This window comes from Heptranchias perlo, chromosome 36, assembly GCF_035084215.1.
Source record: "Heptranchias perlo isolate sHepPer1 chromosome 36, sHepPer1.hap1, whole genome shotgun sequence".
Classification (NCBI taxonomy): domain Eukaryota; kingdom Metazoa; phylum Chordata; class Chondrichthyes; order Hexanchiformes; family Hexanchidae; genus Heptranchias; species Heptranchias perlo.
In genome coordinates this window covers 6,229,698-6,244,654 of record NC_090360.1, presented here as the reverse complement: position 1 = coordinate 6,244,654, position 14,957 = coordinate 6,229,698, and the positions used below count along the sequence as shown (strand labels likewise).

The following is a 14,957-nucleotide window of genomic DNA, read 5'->3' as shown; positions in this document are numbered from 1 at the left end:
CCCCGGGAGTGTGTCAGTATTGGCGGGGGGTCCCCGGGAGTGTGTCAGTATTGGCGGGGGGTCCCCGGGAGTGTGTCAGTATTGGCGGGGGGTCCCCGGGAGTGTGTCAGTATTGGCGGGGGGTCCCCGGGAGTGTGTCAGTATTGGCGGGGGGTCCCCGGGAGTGTGTCAGTATTGGCGGGGGGTCCCCATACAGAAAAGTTTAAAAACCACTGTACTAATATATTGTAACCGATGAATTGTAATTACAAACTTTTTTTGCGCTTTATATTTAACTGGATGGAATATTCATTCAAGTCTTAAATACCAGCACACTGAAAATATATATAATATATTTTTCCACTTATGCAAATACTACATATACGTTCTGTTTATACGCCAAGTTTTGGGACACAGTCCCAAGTTTAAAAAAACATTTCTAATTTTTCTGTGTGACGGTGCATCTTAACTGGCATCCCATCAAATTTCTTCATTGCTTGTAGGAAGTTAGCTTTTTTTTAAAGTCACATTCTTTCTTTCTGGTCTCCTCAGTTCATCTACCTTAAGCCCAGGGGAGCAAGTCCTGCAGCTTTTACAAACTCTGTCCTACAGTGTGGAAGAACTACAGAAAGAAGGGGACAGCCTCTCTCCAGAGGATGGTGGGTACATTTGAGTAACGATGTCTGAAAAGTTCATATTACAGACTTTCAGACTGTGCATTAGAAGTCAAAGGAACTATACAGGGCTGTGGTCAAACCACAGCTTCAATACTGTGCCCAGTTCTGGTCACTTGAGACACAAGAGAGACATTTAAACCCTGGAGGCAGTGCATAGAAGGGCCATGAGACTATTCCTTAGGACTGAGTTATGGGGAAAGATTAGAGAAATCTGAAATAAGGCAGCTTGGAGGAGGCTTTATAGAGTTGTATATAAGATAGTAATCAGCAAAGAAAAAGTAAATCCAAAACATTACTCCAAATTACACTAGCAGTAGGACAAGGTTCAAACTAGCAAAAGGCAAATTTAGAACTGAAGTCAGGAAGTTCTTCACAGTGATCAACATGTGGTGTGAACTAGAGGTATTTTAGTGGAGGCAAAAACTCTGGAATTATGTAAACAGCTGGAGATTATGATGGCCAATTACTGGTGTTTCTGGATGGAGAGGTTAGAATGAGCCAAATGCCCTTTTATCATCTGTACGCATATTGTGGCTGGTTTGTGGTCAGCTGGTGTAAGGCAATATGTGTGGAATGAAATGAAAAATTCCCTGTAGTGGCGCACCCGACAACATCCCGGCTGTAGTGCTGAAGACTTGTGCTCCAGAACTAGCCGCGCCTCTAGCCAAACTGTTCCAGTACAGCTACAACACTGGCATCTACCCGACAATGTGGAAAATTGCCCAGCTTTGTCCTGTCCACAAAAAGCAGGACAAATCCAATCGGGCCAGTTACCGCCCCATCAGTCTACTCTCAATCATCAGCAAACTGTTGGAAGGTGTCGTCGACAGTGCTATCAAGCGGCACTAACTCACCAATAACCTGCTCACCGATGCTCAGTTTGGGTTCGTCCAGGACCACACTGCTCCAGACCTCATTACAGCCTTGGTCCAAACATGGACAAAAGAGCTGAATTCCAGAGGTGAGGTGAGAGTGACTGCCCTTGACATCAAGGCAACATTTGACCGAGTGTGGCACCAAGGAGCACTAGTAAAATTGAAGTCAGTGGGAATCAGGGGGAAAACTCTCCAGTCATGCCTAGCTCAAAGGAAGATGGTAGTGGTTGTTGGAGGACAATCATCTCAGCCCCAGGACATTGCTGCAGGAGTTCCTCAGGGCAGTGTCCTTGGCCCAACCATCTTCAGCTGCTTCATCAATGACCTTCCCTCCATCATAAGTCAGAAATGGGGATGTTCGCTGATGATTGCACAGTGTTCAGTTCCATTCGCAACCTCTCAAATAATCAAGCATTCCGAGCCCACGTGCAGCAAGACCTGGACAACATCCAGGCTTGGGCTCGTAAGTGGCAAGTAACATTCACGTCAGACAAGTGCCAGGCAATGACCATCTCCAACGAGAGAGAGTCTAACCACCTCCCCTTGACATTCAACGGCATTACCATCGCTGAATCCCCCACAATTAACATCCTGGGGTCACCATTGACCAAAAACTTAACTGGACCAGCCGTATAAATACTGTGACTACAAGAGCAGGTCAGAGGCTGGGTATTCTGCGGTGAGTGACTCACCTCCTGACGCCCCAAAGCCTTTCCACGATCTACAAGGCACAAGTCAGGAGTGTGATGGAATACTTTCCACTTGCCTGAATGAGTGCAACTCCAACAACACTCAAGAAGCTCGACACCATCCAGGACAAAGCAGCCCGCTTGATTGGCACCCCATCCACCACCCTAAACATTCACTCCCTTCACCACCGCCGCAGAGTGGCTGCAGTGTGTACCATCCACAGGATGCACTGCAGCAACTCGCCAAGGCTTCTTCGCCAGCACCTCCCAAACCCGCGACCTCTACCACCTAGAAGGACAAGGGCAGCAGGCACATGGGAACAACACCACCTGCACGTTCCCTCCAAGTAACACGCCATCCCGACTTGGAAATATATCGCCATTCCTTCATCGTCGCTGGGTCAAAATCCTGGAACTCCCTTTCTATAACAGCACTTTGGGAGAACCTTCACCACATGGACTGCAGCGGTTCAAGAAGGCGGCTCACCACCACCTTCTCGAGGGCAATTAGGGATGGACAATAAATGCTGGCCTTGCCAGCGACGCCCACATCCCATGAACGAATTTTTTAAAAACTTCAGTTGTAGGGGCGTGGTCTAGTAACTTGTTTTGCAGTTGTATTGCCGGTGGCATGACATAACTTTTGTTGCCAGGGACACCTGTGTTCACACACGCATTCAGTCTCTACTTGCTCAGTCCTTTCTTCTCCCATTTAAAAAGGTGGAAATGCTCATGTGAAACACATCCTGCCTTGGGATAAGATCTTGCTTCCCACGGTTTTTACCTTCCCATTATCGCTGGGAGGATTTGCAAGCATATCATATGTAACCACTTTCTGGCCAGACGGGTCACTCCTGCTTGTCATCTCACCTTGTTTTTGATTCCTTTGCCTGCCTAGATGACAGCTGGTTGGATATTTCACCGGAGCAGCTTGATCAGATGCTGGAGGAGGCCTCGGGAAAGAAACTGCTGAATTCTGCCAGAAGGGAGGAGGAAGAGGATTATGATCTGAGTGATGTCACCAAGAGTATGAAGGCTTTTGTATCAAAGGTGTCCTCACACGAAGGTGCAGAGCTACCATGGTATGGAGCAGGAGTATTATTCATATATATTTAAAAGTCTTGGTGTGTTTGCAATTTCATATGATTGTAGTGAGCCTGTAACATTGGTCTGTGGGGTATTATGTGATTTAGCATGGATTGATTTTGGAATTTAGCATGAATCCATGCGAACCACATAATGCCATGGACCAATCAAGATTCCAGCATTGGTCCAAGATAACCACGTGACACCTCCCGTTTGGGGGAATTGAATCAATTATTAGCTGCCATGACCGTTCCCCATTCCCCCCCCCCCCCCCCCCCCCAAGTTAATCTTCTGTCTCAGTGATTTGTCCATTCAGCTGACTGCTCCCTTCCAGACTTCCCTCACTAACCCTTTCCCAAGTGTCGCAGCTTTGCCTTATCCCTCCCTCCCATGCCCACCGAGTGCTCAAACTCCACTTCCTCCCTCTGAGGCCCTTCCCAAGTGTTCCAGTCCCATTCTTTCATCCCTCCCAGGTTAACTTCAAGTGCTCCATTTGTGGCTCCAATCCTTCCGTCCCACTGAGGTTTACTTTAAGTACACCAGCTCTGGCTCCACTTGCCTCTGGTTCAACCCTTAAGAGTCAGCTTCCCCTCCTACCTGATTCCAAATGCAGCAGCTAGGTCCCCTCTTGGCCATCCCTGACTGCAGCCAGTCTCTCTCCTCCCATCTGAACTCTGAAGGTAGGTGGAGAACGACTATTGAGTGACCATTTCAATGCAATTAAAAAGATGGCATTGTTTATTTCTTTCAATGTTATGATCGTGTTTTTGGTAACTGAGTCCATTTAGAATTCTTGCAAAATTACATCTACGTGCTCTGGTCCAATTATCTCTGCCCTCTAACCCTACTTCACATGAAGACCATACTTGGTCTGACTCCCCATGTGCAATGTAAAATGTTAGTTTGTTATTTGTGGCCAATACATAGTAGACTGCTGCCTCGAGCTACAGATGCCTAATCTTTGTGAGTAACTAATTAAGTTTGTTGTAATGGTCTTTGAAATGATTACTAAAACTTTATTATAAATGGAGTACCATTGACGGTGCATTGTAAAGATTTTTTCACTTCTCTAAATGATCAACTTGTGTTGCTGTGATATCCTTTTTGTGTTGAAGCTATACCTTTTCTTCTTTCTCAATCTTCCTGTCAGGTCTTCGGCTACCAGTCAAGTCCAATTTGATGTGAACTCCTTCACCAGTGCTTTGGAAAAGATTCTAGGTAGGAATCTAGGCTGATGCTCTATGTAGTACAGACCGATTACTGCCTTGCAGGAAGTGTCATCCTTCATACCAGATGTTGAAACAGGTCCAGTCTGCCTGTCAAAGAGCACCTGTAACAAGAAAAGAGGTTAATGTTTCAGGTGTGGACCCCTCATCAGAACTGAAACGTTAACCTATCTTTCCATAAGGTGACAGACCTGCTATTTCTGTTTTTATGAAGTCTGCCTTCCCACTTCAGGCCATTATGCTGCATTGACTGTGCTCTGGCCTTGATTGCAGGGGTGGAATCGGACCAGTTGGATTCTGATGATCTTGACGAGGAAGAGGATTGTGATTTATTGGACAGCGATGCAGAGTCTGACACGAAAAAGGAAAAACCAGAAGAGGGTGTGTCAGCAGCAGAGACCCTTGAGAATATCCGAGACTACATGGAACAGATGGATCAGGAGCTGGCAGGCACCCACATTGGCAAAAGCTTTACTAAAATCACCGGTGAGGTATGTTCTCTGTGAAAAAGACCCTCTGTTCATATTTGGATTCCTGCAACAGGAGTGCAAGATTCTCACAGCGTGGCACCAATCTTGGCCATTGTGATACTTCATTTCTAATAGCCTTATTGACCCTGCCATTGGTGGCCCACACATCAAGTGGGCCCGACAGCAATTCTGTGCCCATTTTTCTTTGCCTTAAATGGTAAATTGAATCAGAATTTTGCTCAGGACTATCAGATCTTTGTGATTCCGTTTGCCCCCATGTGTACCCTGCACTCCTTGGATGCCAGTGAAGCCCTCGTTCCCCACTTCCCTGCTCCATCAATGCCCTGCTCTCTGGAGCTCTTCTTCCCAACGCCCCCCCCCCCCCCCCCGCCAAACCACTCTGACTTGTCACCTCCCTCACTGCTTTCAAAAGCCTCCTAAGAACCCTGCTCATCAACCTTGCTTCCAGCCCGCACCCCATAAACTCTGCTTTTCCTTTCGTCTTCTGCTCATTGTCCACATTACTTCCACCCACTAAAGCACTTTTCTTGCATGAGGAGCACTATTAACATGCAAGTTAAAGTAGGCAAGTTTAAAAATAGTGCTATGTACTGTCAGTTTACGAGCTTAGGTGAGTTTGTGGGAGACCAGAAAGCTGGGTTTGTCCATTATTTGCCCATGAGCTAGATGTGAAATGTCTTTCCATCTTTGGGGGTCTCCCTCCTCAGATCAGCAGGCCATAAGCATGAATACACTTGGCTTGACCACCTCAAGCTCTACATTTCCCCCTTTACCACAATCCAATCCCCATTCTGGAGAGTAGGAACAACTCCAAATTCCTCTTCACAAATAGTCATGTCCACTGATTTCCCTCCAACCCATATGTGCTCCAACCTCAACTTAAATACACTAAATGTGAGGAGCTGATGGTATCATATCCAAAGGAGAGATCATCTACTCTACCGCCTCTCAACTGTTCCCTTCCTGACCCCAACCTTTTCTCAACTGAGCCCTCGCCCCTGTTTACTGCGTTTTTTCTCCAGCTCACAAAATTTATCTCTTCCAAGAAGCCCACCCTCTGCTCTCTTGATGCTAAATTTGCAGCATAATTCTGGAGTGTGGAGACCTGACTCCAGAAAGGTATGGTTGGAATCCTCTCCTGAGGGAGCTAGTCTCACACCCTTTGGGTTTAACATTGCATGGAGCATAACTCCAGATCTTAAAAGTGCTTAAAGGATCCCTTGGACATCCTGGACACTTACTAAGTTTACTCAGAATTTATCCAAATGAGAGTGCAGACATAATCCCAATAGCGCAGACACGCAGAGGTCTCTGGTTGGGAGGATTCAATTTGGAGTCACAGTATAAACAAGGTACTGCCTAGCTGTAACTGATACTGTAGGGTTAAATTATGAGGAGAGGTGGCATAGACTAGACTTGTATTACCTTGAGTATAGAAGATTAAGGGATGATCTAATTGAGGTGTTTAAGATGATTAAAGGATTTGATAGGGAAGATAGAGAGAAACTATTTCCTCAGGTGGGGGAGTCCAGAACAAGTGGGGCATAACTTTAAAATTAGAACCAGGCCATTCAGGGGGTGATGCCAGGAAGCACTTCTTCACACAAAGGGTAGTGGAAATCTGGAACACTCTCCCTCAAAAAGCTGTTGAAGCTAGGTTAATTGAAAATGTCAAAACTGAGATAGATAGAATTTTGTTGGGTCTGGGAATAATGAGATATCGAGCAAAGGTGGGTAAATGGAGTTGAGGTACAGATCAACCTTGATCTCATTGAATGGCAGAGCAGGCTCGAGGGGCTGATGGCCTACTCCTGTTCCTATATTCCTTCCTGGCCACCAGCCTCAGTATAAATGCGCCATTAGACTCAAAGCACGCATTCTCTCAGGCACACGTGGTGACGCACTGTACTTACCCTAAGTCACTAATGCTGTTTTCTGTTTCATCACCTCATAGGCTGGCTCAGACAGACCTGATATAACTGAAGAAACTGAGTCTGAAGGGAATTTGAAGATTCTGCCTGTAGACGTGGATTTGAATCTGGTGGAGAACTTACTGGAGTCATACAGCTCACAAGCCGGCCTAGCTGGGCCTGCCTCTAACATTCTACAGAGCATGGGGATACGACTACCAGATAACCAGGATAAATGAAGCCTGATGTGGTACCTCTTCTTCGTGACCACTTTGCATCTGGTTTCTAATTCTTTCTCACTGCTCCAAGATCTACAGTTTCATTATGACTAATGTTCCATCACTGAAGACAAGTAGCCTTTAAGGCTGGCTGTGGTGTCGATAACAGTCGAGATTTACCATAAACTGAAAACTCAAATACTTGAAAGCAAACAATTGTATAGGACTAGAATCTGTGAGAGAATGCAGCTTTTTATATTTTAAAATTGTTTTTCCATAAAATCTTGCAGAAACTATTTTTGTAATTGTAAATAAATGCCAGTGCAAACAACAGAACTGACAAATGATGTAACGAGGAGCAGAATCATTTTCTCAACCTCCGGGCATCCCAAAGCACTTCAAAAATAAGTCATGGTTTGTGAAGTGTAGTCATTGTTATGTAAGTAAATGTAGCAGCCAGTTTGCATGCAGCAGGATCCCATAAATAACAATGAGCTGAATGACACATTAATTTGTTTTTGGTTGAGGATGGATTTTTTTTAGATTCACTTGAACAGGCAAACAGAGTTTAAGTCTACCACCGTCTCCAAAAGATCACACCTCCAGCAATGTACCACTAAGTCAATACTGCACTGAAATTCAGACTAAACTATGTTCTCGATTTCTAAAGTGATGCTTAAACCCATGATATTCTGACGTATTGGGTCTGAAGGGTGAATGAATGCTCCTTCCAGCACATTTGCAGATAAATGAAATTTTTATCTCTCATTCTGCAATTTGTGGATTATATTTCTATAGGATGTCTCTGACACCACAAAGCTGCTGGACTATTTTCGATGTAGTATTTCGATTTTCAGTAGTTTCTCTGGTTGTTTGGGATGTGAGGGTACTGTGGCAGCAGAGCATGCAAGCTCCAATGTGCTGGACCAAAGAGGTGCAGGTCTGTGGTCCTCCAAATGGGGAATACAGAATCCTTTCTATAAGAATACATTGAGTTGGAGACTTGATAGCTCCTCAGAGGGAGGGAGAGTCAGCCTGGGCTATTCAAAAGCGTGTTACCGTCATCCTTGTGATTAGAGACATTTATCACATTGCACTGCTGCCTGTGGCCATTTTGTGAGGTAGAATTCAAGTTTTTATGTTCCAAAATGCAAGGAAGATAGGAACAGGAGGAAGGCCATTTAGCCCCTCGAGTCGTTTCCGCCATTCAGTGAGATCATGGTTGATCTGTGACCTAACTCCATATACCTGCCGTAGCCCCATCTCCCTTAATACATTCAGTTAACAAAAATCTATCAATCTCAGATTTAAAATTAACAACTGAGCACATAAATTGCAAAACTAATCCTCTTTACTTTTGTTAACATACCATCAACAATAAGTAAATGAGCTACAATAATTTCTTAGAATTAATTTAGTTGTCAAATGGACATTGGTGACCTAATATAAATTCAAGTATAGCTACTATACCATTAGAAATATAATCTTATTTCCATTAATATTCACACAAGTCTGTCTTTAATAAGTTCTTGATGCATTTAATGCAACAAGACTGTAGAGGTGACTATTCCAGCTAGTGCCAAACCCTGTTCTCCTGAGAGCAAAGAAGGTTAAGGGGAAATTTAATAGAGGGGGTTTTGATGGAGTAGAGAGGGAGAAACTATTTCCACTGGCGGGAGGGTCGGTATCCAGAGGACACAGATTTAAGATAATTGGCAAAAGAACCAGAGGGGAGATGAGATTTTTTTTATGCACCAAATTGTTATGAGCTGGAATGCACTGCCTGAAAGGGTGGTAGAAGCAGATTCAAAAGTAACTTTCAAAAGGGAATTGGATGTATACTTAAAAAGGAAAAATTTGCAGGACTGTGGGGGGGAAAAGCAGGGGGAGTGGGACTAATTGGATAGCTCTTTCAAAAGGCTGGCACGGGCACAATGGTCCAAATGGCGGCCTCCTGTGAGTCAAAAGCCCCTTAAACCACACCTTTTATCACCTCACTATACCTACTAAGTGTCCAGTTCACACCTTTGAGGTGTGCCTTGGGACATTTGTGCTACGTTCAAGGTGCTATATCAACTGGACAGTGGTAGAGGTACTACAGGTGACTTCAGCACCACTAGGCTAGGGGGGAGAAAAACTGACCAGGATTCTCGCTCCTTAACCGCCATCCAGTGGGGTGGACGGAATCGGATGGGTTGCAAAGTACCAGTCAATAACCTGTTGAATCCTGACTGTTTAAGCTCATGGTCACAAGGTACTGGGGGGCCTGCTAGTGTCTGTTGAATGGTACCTTGGCATTAGGAGGGGGAGGGGAGAACTTTGGAGGAGGTGGCATTGGAAAAACATCCAAGGTATTTCTGCACCACATGTGAGTTTTTTTTTAAAAAGATACTAAAATTTCCAACAACTGCCCTGTGCAACAGTAAAGCACCCAACAGTAAAGCACAGCTATGAAATATTTGCTCAGTGTAAAAAAGGGCAGAGTCAATAACTACTCTGACCCAGAGAGCTTGATTTTGCAGACACACAGCTGAAGCAGTGGGTGGCTCATTTAGAACGTGTGCTGCTGTGTTGCCCTGATGCCTGTGAGTTTAACTAAATCCACTGAATTAATGGAGTCGTGTAGATTCAAGCTGAGTTAGCTCTTGGCAGTGGGAGCAATACAGTTTGTGCCCTTAGGAAAAATTTGCTCGTTACCATTCCTCATTGCTATCTGGAGACCCCTGCTGGAAATACATGTGTGTGGATGTCAAGTGACATTGGTACTTGAGTGGCTGCGATGCCATCCATAGTCGAATAGCTTGCCACCATTCACTATTGAGGTTCATACATGAATAATGGTAACTTGGATGTGGGTAAGGATCAACACCCAGAGGTACAGCGATGAAAAAAAAATTACCCACTACCTTAAGTTCCAATACTTGGAATATACAGAGCAGTTTTCAGATGGGGATTCCCTTTGCCTCTTTCCTTGATGTCTTTGTCTCTCTGGACTCTTTGTATATATAGATGCCTACTCCACTGGCACTGATGAAAAGGCTAGTGAGAAACGGTGGTGGTGAGAAAATCCATTCACTTGTGACAATGTTCCTCAGAGTCAGTATGTCTGTCTTTGCCACCTCAATCATGCTCATTGTCAGTGCTGAGCTGCGCAGGGTACACAGGCAAATGAGAAAATTCAGCAAACACCCCAGGACCAGCACCAAGGAAAAGAAGCCCAGAAAGATCAGACTGGTCCAGCTGCCTGAAGGGAAAATCTGAGGAGTATCTGGATGGAGAATGCAGTACACAAACAGCAGTGGACAGCTGTTAATGGTGCAGGTGTAGTAGATATCCACCACTGACTTCTTGTGGTCTTCACAAATCTTCTGGATCAAAGTGAGGTAAGTGCTCTCGAACGTGACGTTTAACAGCCCGTATACATACACAACAGCTTCATCATTAAAGTCTTGAAGCCCTAAGGAGGAACAAATTAGAACAGTTCACATTTAGAAAGCAAGATAAAAATGCTGGCAATTGTCATTTTTCTCCCATCCTTTAACATTCTCCAAAAAATATTCCCATCCCAAGAGGACATGCATTGAGCTGCTGCCAATGGTACCCTGCAGTTGGATGTTGAGAGATATGCCATGCCCTATATTATGGCAACAATAGCAGATGGAATTTAACAAGGACAAGTGCTACACATAGGAAAAGAAAATGGGTGACACGTACTCTGAATGGTGTTGAAATAGCTAAGGATGAAGTTGAAAGGAACCTAGGATTCTTGGACATGGCGCTCAACATGTCTAACCAATGTCAGGCAGCAATCACAAAGCCAATGGAATGTTGAACAGTAGAATACAAGCCAGAGGAAGTCATGATCAAACTGTATATTACTCTGGTCTACCAACACCTTGAGTACTGTGTCCAGTTCTGGTCACAAAGACATAACGGAGACATTCGATTGCTGAAGGAAGTGCGGAGAAGAGCCACCAGGCTGAGCTCCAGCATCAAAGGTTTGACTTATGAGGAAAAAGTTGAGAAACTTGGGCTTTTTAGCCTTGACAGGAGATGCTTGAGAAGTGATCCTATAGAATTATCCAAGATAACGGAATGGAAAAAGAAAATTAGATAAAATTACACGAGTAGACAAGGGGTCACAGGTTCAAACTAATAAGAAACAAATTTGGGACTGATGGAAGACCATCCTTCGCACAAGGAATGATCAGTATCCGGAATGAGCTCTCGAATAGGATCGTAAAAGCAAAACCCTGGAATCATTTAGGTCCATTGGATGCTGGAATGGTGGTGGGGGGGGGGGGGTACTTATTCTGGATGGATGAACCAAGATAGCCTTCCTCATCCATAATTACACTATGATCTTGTTAATTGACCTAGGATATATTACTGTTACTGGGAGTCTGGCCCACATCGTCACAATGCTCTGGAGGGGGGGGGGGGAAATTCCTCTAATCACTAACCTTGCCTGCGGCTTGTGAATTCTGTCATGGTGTCCTTGAGCTTGGCGCACACTGCCCAAGCTAAATTACCTCCTTATCAATACCTCTCAAGATTCTGAAGACCTGCCTCCTCTTTGCCTTTTCTCTGGCAACAGACTTTGTCCTGTAGCTTGATTCAAGTCACCTCTCACCTAAATTTAGTTATTTTAGAGACAAACAATAACTCATTTTAACAAACCACGCTGGCACTGCAAGAGTTAATGCTCCACAAACCATTTGCTGATCGATTGTCACCATTTTTTTGGAGGAAAGATGGAGAGACCAAAATGATGTGCTGCGGATCACCCCTTACTGCCCTTTAGTTCTCTGTCTTGCTGAAAGTGGGTTTATATCCCCTTTAAATCACTGGTATGAGATACAAGGGGAAGTTTGGCACTTGTACCAAAAGACAGAATATTTTCCCTGTATTGCCCTCAACTGGACAAACAAGAGTTGATGGAATGTAACCTCTGTGGTTAATGATTGGCAATATTTCATGAACTATCTATAGTTGGGAAGAGATGACTTTATGTCTGAGGCTAATTTTAAGTAGAGATAAAAAGAAAGATGACTGCAAATCCTGGTTGACATTTGTAAAGAGAAAAGTCATGTTTACATTTTGGTTACAGACCCCTTTACAGATCTGGGAAGAGAGGTCAATGTCAGAACGTCATGAAGGGTTTAACGTTAACCTATCTGTTCCTTTATAAATGGTGGTGGACGTTCTGTGCATTTTCCAGTCATTTCTGTTTATATTTCACTTTTAACACCAATAACCTGTACTTATAATAGAGCCTCTAATGTCCTAAGGTACCTCAGAGCACGAGTGAGGAGAGGTGAACGAAGGCTCGATCGAAGAGATCGGTTTTGAGCAGACTTTTCAAGGGAGAGATGTAGCAATGTGGAGGGATTATGGAAGGTAATTCCAACATGCAGCAGCACAAAGGCTGAAGGCTTTGCCACCGAGGATGGAGCAGAGAGAGAGAGGGAAGCACAAACTAGGGTTAGAAAATGTAGGATTAGGATGTCCGTAAGATAGGAAGTAGAGTTTGAAACTACAGGCTTGCATTTATATAACACCCTATTATATCTCTCAAAAGCTTAATATAGAATGAATGACTGAAGTTTAGTGGTGTATGTAAGCTATTCTAGAAGTATGATGGTTTATTCTTCATCACGTCTTACCTGCAAGAGTTGAGCACAAAGTGACCAGCAGCACCAAGAAAGCACTGCTGGAGGGGGTTCTCTTTTTCAAGTTAAATGTTTCCATCAGTGCTAAGTTGGCCAGGGGTGTAAACCGTTTGATGAACGTGAAGACTGTGGAGTTGGAGCTGGCCACAGCCCACAGGGTTAAGACTGAATGAAAACTGAAACAAATGGAAGGGATCAGGATAATCTCTCCATTCTCCAGTAAATAGGGCTGGATCTCCAACAGTCTGGCTCGCCTCAGCAATTGCAGCACGATAGCAGTCAGGAGTGCCTATCAAAAGATAATATGGTCAAAAAGGATAACTTATTTATACAGCACCTGGTCATGTCTCCTAGAAAGTCTCAGAGCATTTTGCATACAATAAGTTACTTTAAAATGCAGTGACCGTTATGTACACAAATGCAGCTATTTTGTTCAGAACAAGATCCCACAAATAACAATGAGATGACTCCGCAGCTAACCTGCTTTTCTTGGTGTTGTTTGAAGGAGGAATGTTGGCCAGGGCACTGCGAGGACTCCTTGCTCTTCAAATAGTGCCATTGGATCTTTGCTATCCCCTTGAAAGGCATATATGCATTTAACTCTGACATTGCAGCACTCCCTCAATACTACATTGGAGTGTCTGCTTAGATCATGAAGTCCTAATTCCTGGAGTGAGGCTCAAACCACAATGCTCTGACCCAGAGCCAAGTTGGTTAACAACTGGGCCATTCATTAAAACTCTCCTGCAGTGTTTTCACTGGTGTCAGCTGAAGTACCATTAATCCTCTGAATTCAAATGTAATTCTTTTTTGTTACAAAATAATACTTCTTTTTGAACACACAACGTTGTTTGTCACTGGAAGTAAGTGAGAGTTGGCAGCTCATTGAGAGCAGTGTACAGGAACACTTAAATAATTGACCTACAAACAAAGCGGATGAGAAAAGGCCAGCAGGTATATCACTGCATGTCCTGTTCACTGAACATAGCAACCTCATGCACCACTGTCCCCAGCTACTAGTAATGCTAACTCCTGGGGAAGGCAAAAAAACCTACAACCAATTTCAGTATACACGCAGGGAAATTCTTCCCTGACTCCTTGAGGCAATCAAGCAAACATCCAGGGACCACAGACACCAGTAAAAAGTCTACAAACACTTTGAATAAGTCAAGTTCTGTTTTTATTACAAACACCATAAACCAGTGGCCCTGACTTTAGGGAATAGAAGCCCCATTATATATCAATGGCAAGGCCACTTGCTTTGGGTTTTCACTGCTAAACAGACAAAATTATGGAATTCAATCCCTTAAACACCAGATTTTTAAAAAATCCTGCAATGCCCGGTGATAAAAGCAGAATTTGAGTTGCTCAGTCACTGTAAACCCAGTGCCCCAGCACTGGATACACTTGAGAGCTGTAATGTATCCAATTTAAATCCTGTGTTCTCGCTAAGCACACTGGGAGGTGTAGTCCCACTGAGCTGCTCGCCATGGTAACGAAGCGAGCCGCCCAGGGCGGGAGACGACAGTTCCCAGACCGCGTGCGCAGAGTCGCCTCCCTCACTCTGCCCGGCTCCCCTCACCTGACAGAGGGCGATGAAGGCGGGGTAGCTGAAGCGGTATTGGGTGACGAAGACGCTGTTGAGGAACTCGGAGGACGCGGAGCAGAGCGTGTAGAGAGCGGCGGCCGACAGCCAACAGATGCACAGGAGCCACCTGTGGCCGGCCTCTTGTGCAGGGACCTCCGCTGCCATCCTCCTTTTCCTAGTGAGGGGTGGCGGGGGGAAAGTCCAACTGCAGTCAAATAAAAAATTAACTACAAGCCATTTGAAGTGGAGAGCCAGCCTGACCTGTCTGCACAGACCTTTACTCCCACAGCCAATGATTTACAGGATACTGAAAACATGCTGAGTTTAAATAAGAAAAATAAAAACTGGAAATCTGAAATAAAAACAGAAAATGCTAGACATACACAGCAATTAGGGCCAGGGAAAGATTGGTTCACCTCTGGGGTGTGGGACAAAAATCTATAAGTGTTAAAAGGAAAGACAAAGACTTGCTTTTATACAGCAAACAGCCTCAGGACATCCCAACGTGCTTGTCTATTCTTTTAACTTGTCCAAGTGTTTCCTACA

The 14,957-nt window shown here is 44.4% G+C and overlaps 2 protein-coding genes across 4 annotated transcripts in view; one reads left to right on the top strand and one right to left on the bottom strand.

Annotated features, from left to right (window-relative positions):
- ecd (ecdysoneless homolog (Drosophila)) overlaps positions 1–7,559 on the top strand; it is a 35,160-nt gene extending 27,601 nt beyond the window's left edge. For both annotated transcript variants that reach the window (XM_067972448.1, XM_067972447.1), the window contains 5 exons: positions 532–638; positions 3,119–3,302; positions 4,457–4,524; positions 4,806–5,023; positions 6,978–7,559. In XM_067972448.1, coding sequence (XP_067828549.1) covers positions 532–638; positions 3,119–3,302; positions 4,457–4,524; positions 4,806–5,023; positions 6,978–7,172 — 772 coding nt within the window. In that variant the 3' untranslated portion in view covers positions 7,173–7,559. The remainder of the gene's footprint in view (positions 1–531; positions 639–3,118; positions 3,303–4,456; positions 4,525–4,805; positions 5,024–6,977) is intronic.
- On the bottom strand, positions 3,992–14,581 carry si:ch211-248a14.8 (solute carrier family 35 member D3). 2 transcript variants are annotated; one of them, XM_067972460.1, is made up of 4 exons: positions 14,406–14,581; positions 12,818–13,112; positions 10,058–10,608; positions 3,992–4,636 (listed from the first exon to the last, which is right to left on the bottom strand). In XM_067972460.1, the coding sequence occupies exons 1-3, from the start codon at positions 14,574–14,576 to the stop codon at positions 10,094–10,096; spliced, it is 981 nt and encodes a 326-aa protein (XP_067828561.1). In that variant the 5' UTR covers positions 14,577–14,581; the 3' UTR covers positions 3,992–4,636; positions 10,058–10,093. The 2 variants fall into 2 exon arrangements, with proteins under 2 accessions (XP_067828561.1, XP_067828560.1); XM_067972459.1 differs by lacking the exon at positions 3,992–4,636 and having other exon boundaries at positions 6,834–10,608.
- Between the last annotated feature and the right edge of the window lie 376 nt (positions 14,582–14,957).

Bases quoted from the DNA above. Each gene is read 5' to 3' on its own strand.
- si:ch211-248a14.8 (XM_067972460.1), bottom strand. From the start codon at position 14,576: ATGGCAGCGGAGGTCCCTGCACAAGAGGCCGGCCACAGGTGGCTCCTG. The intron at 13,113-14,405 runs GTGAGGGGAGCC...ATCTTTTGATAG, and splicing joins CCTTCATCGCCCTCTGTCAG to GCACTCCTGACTGCTATCGT. The intron at 10,609-12,817 runs GTAAGACGTGAT...GTTCCTCCTTAG, and splicing joins TTTGTGCTCAACTCTTGCAG to GGCTTCAAGACTTTAATGAT.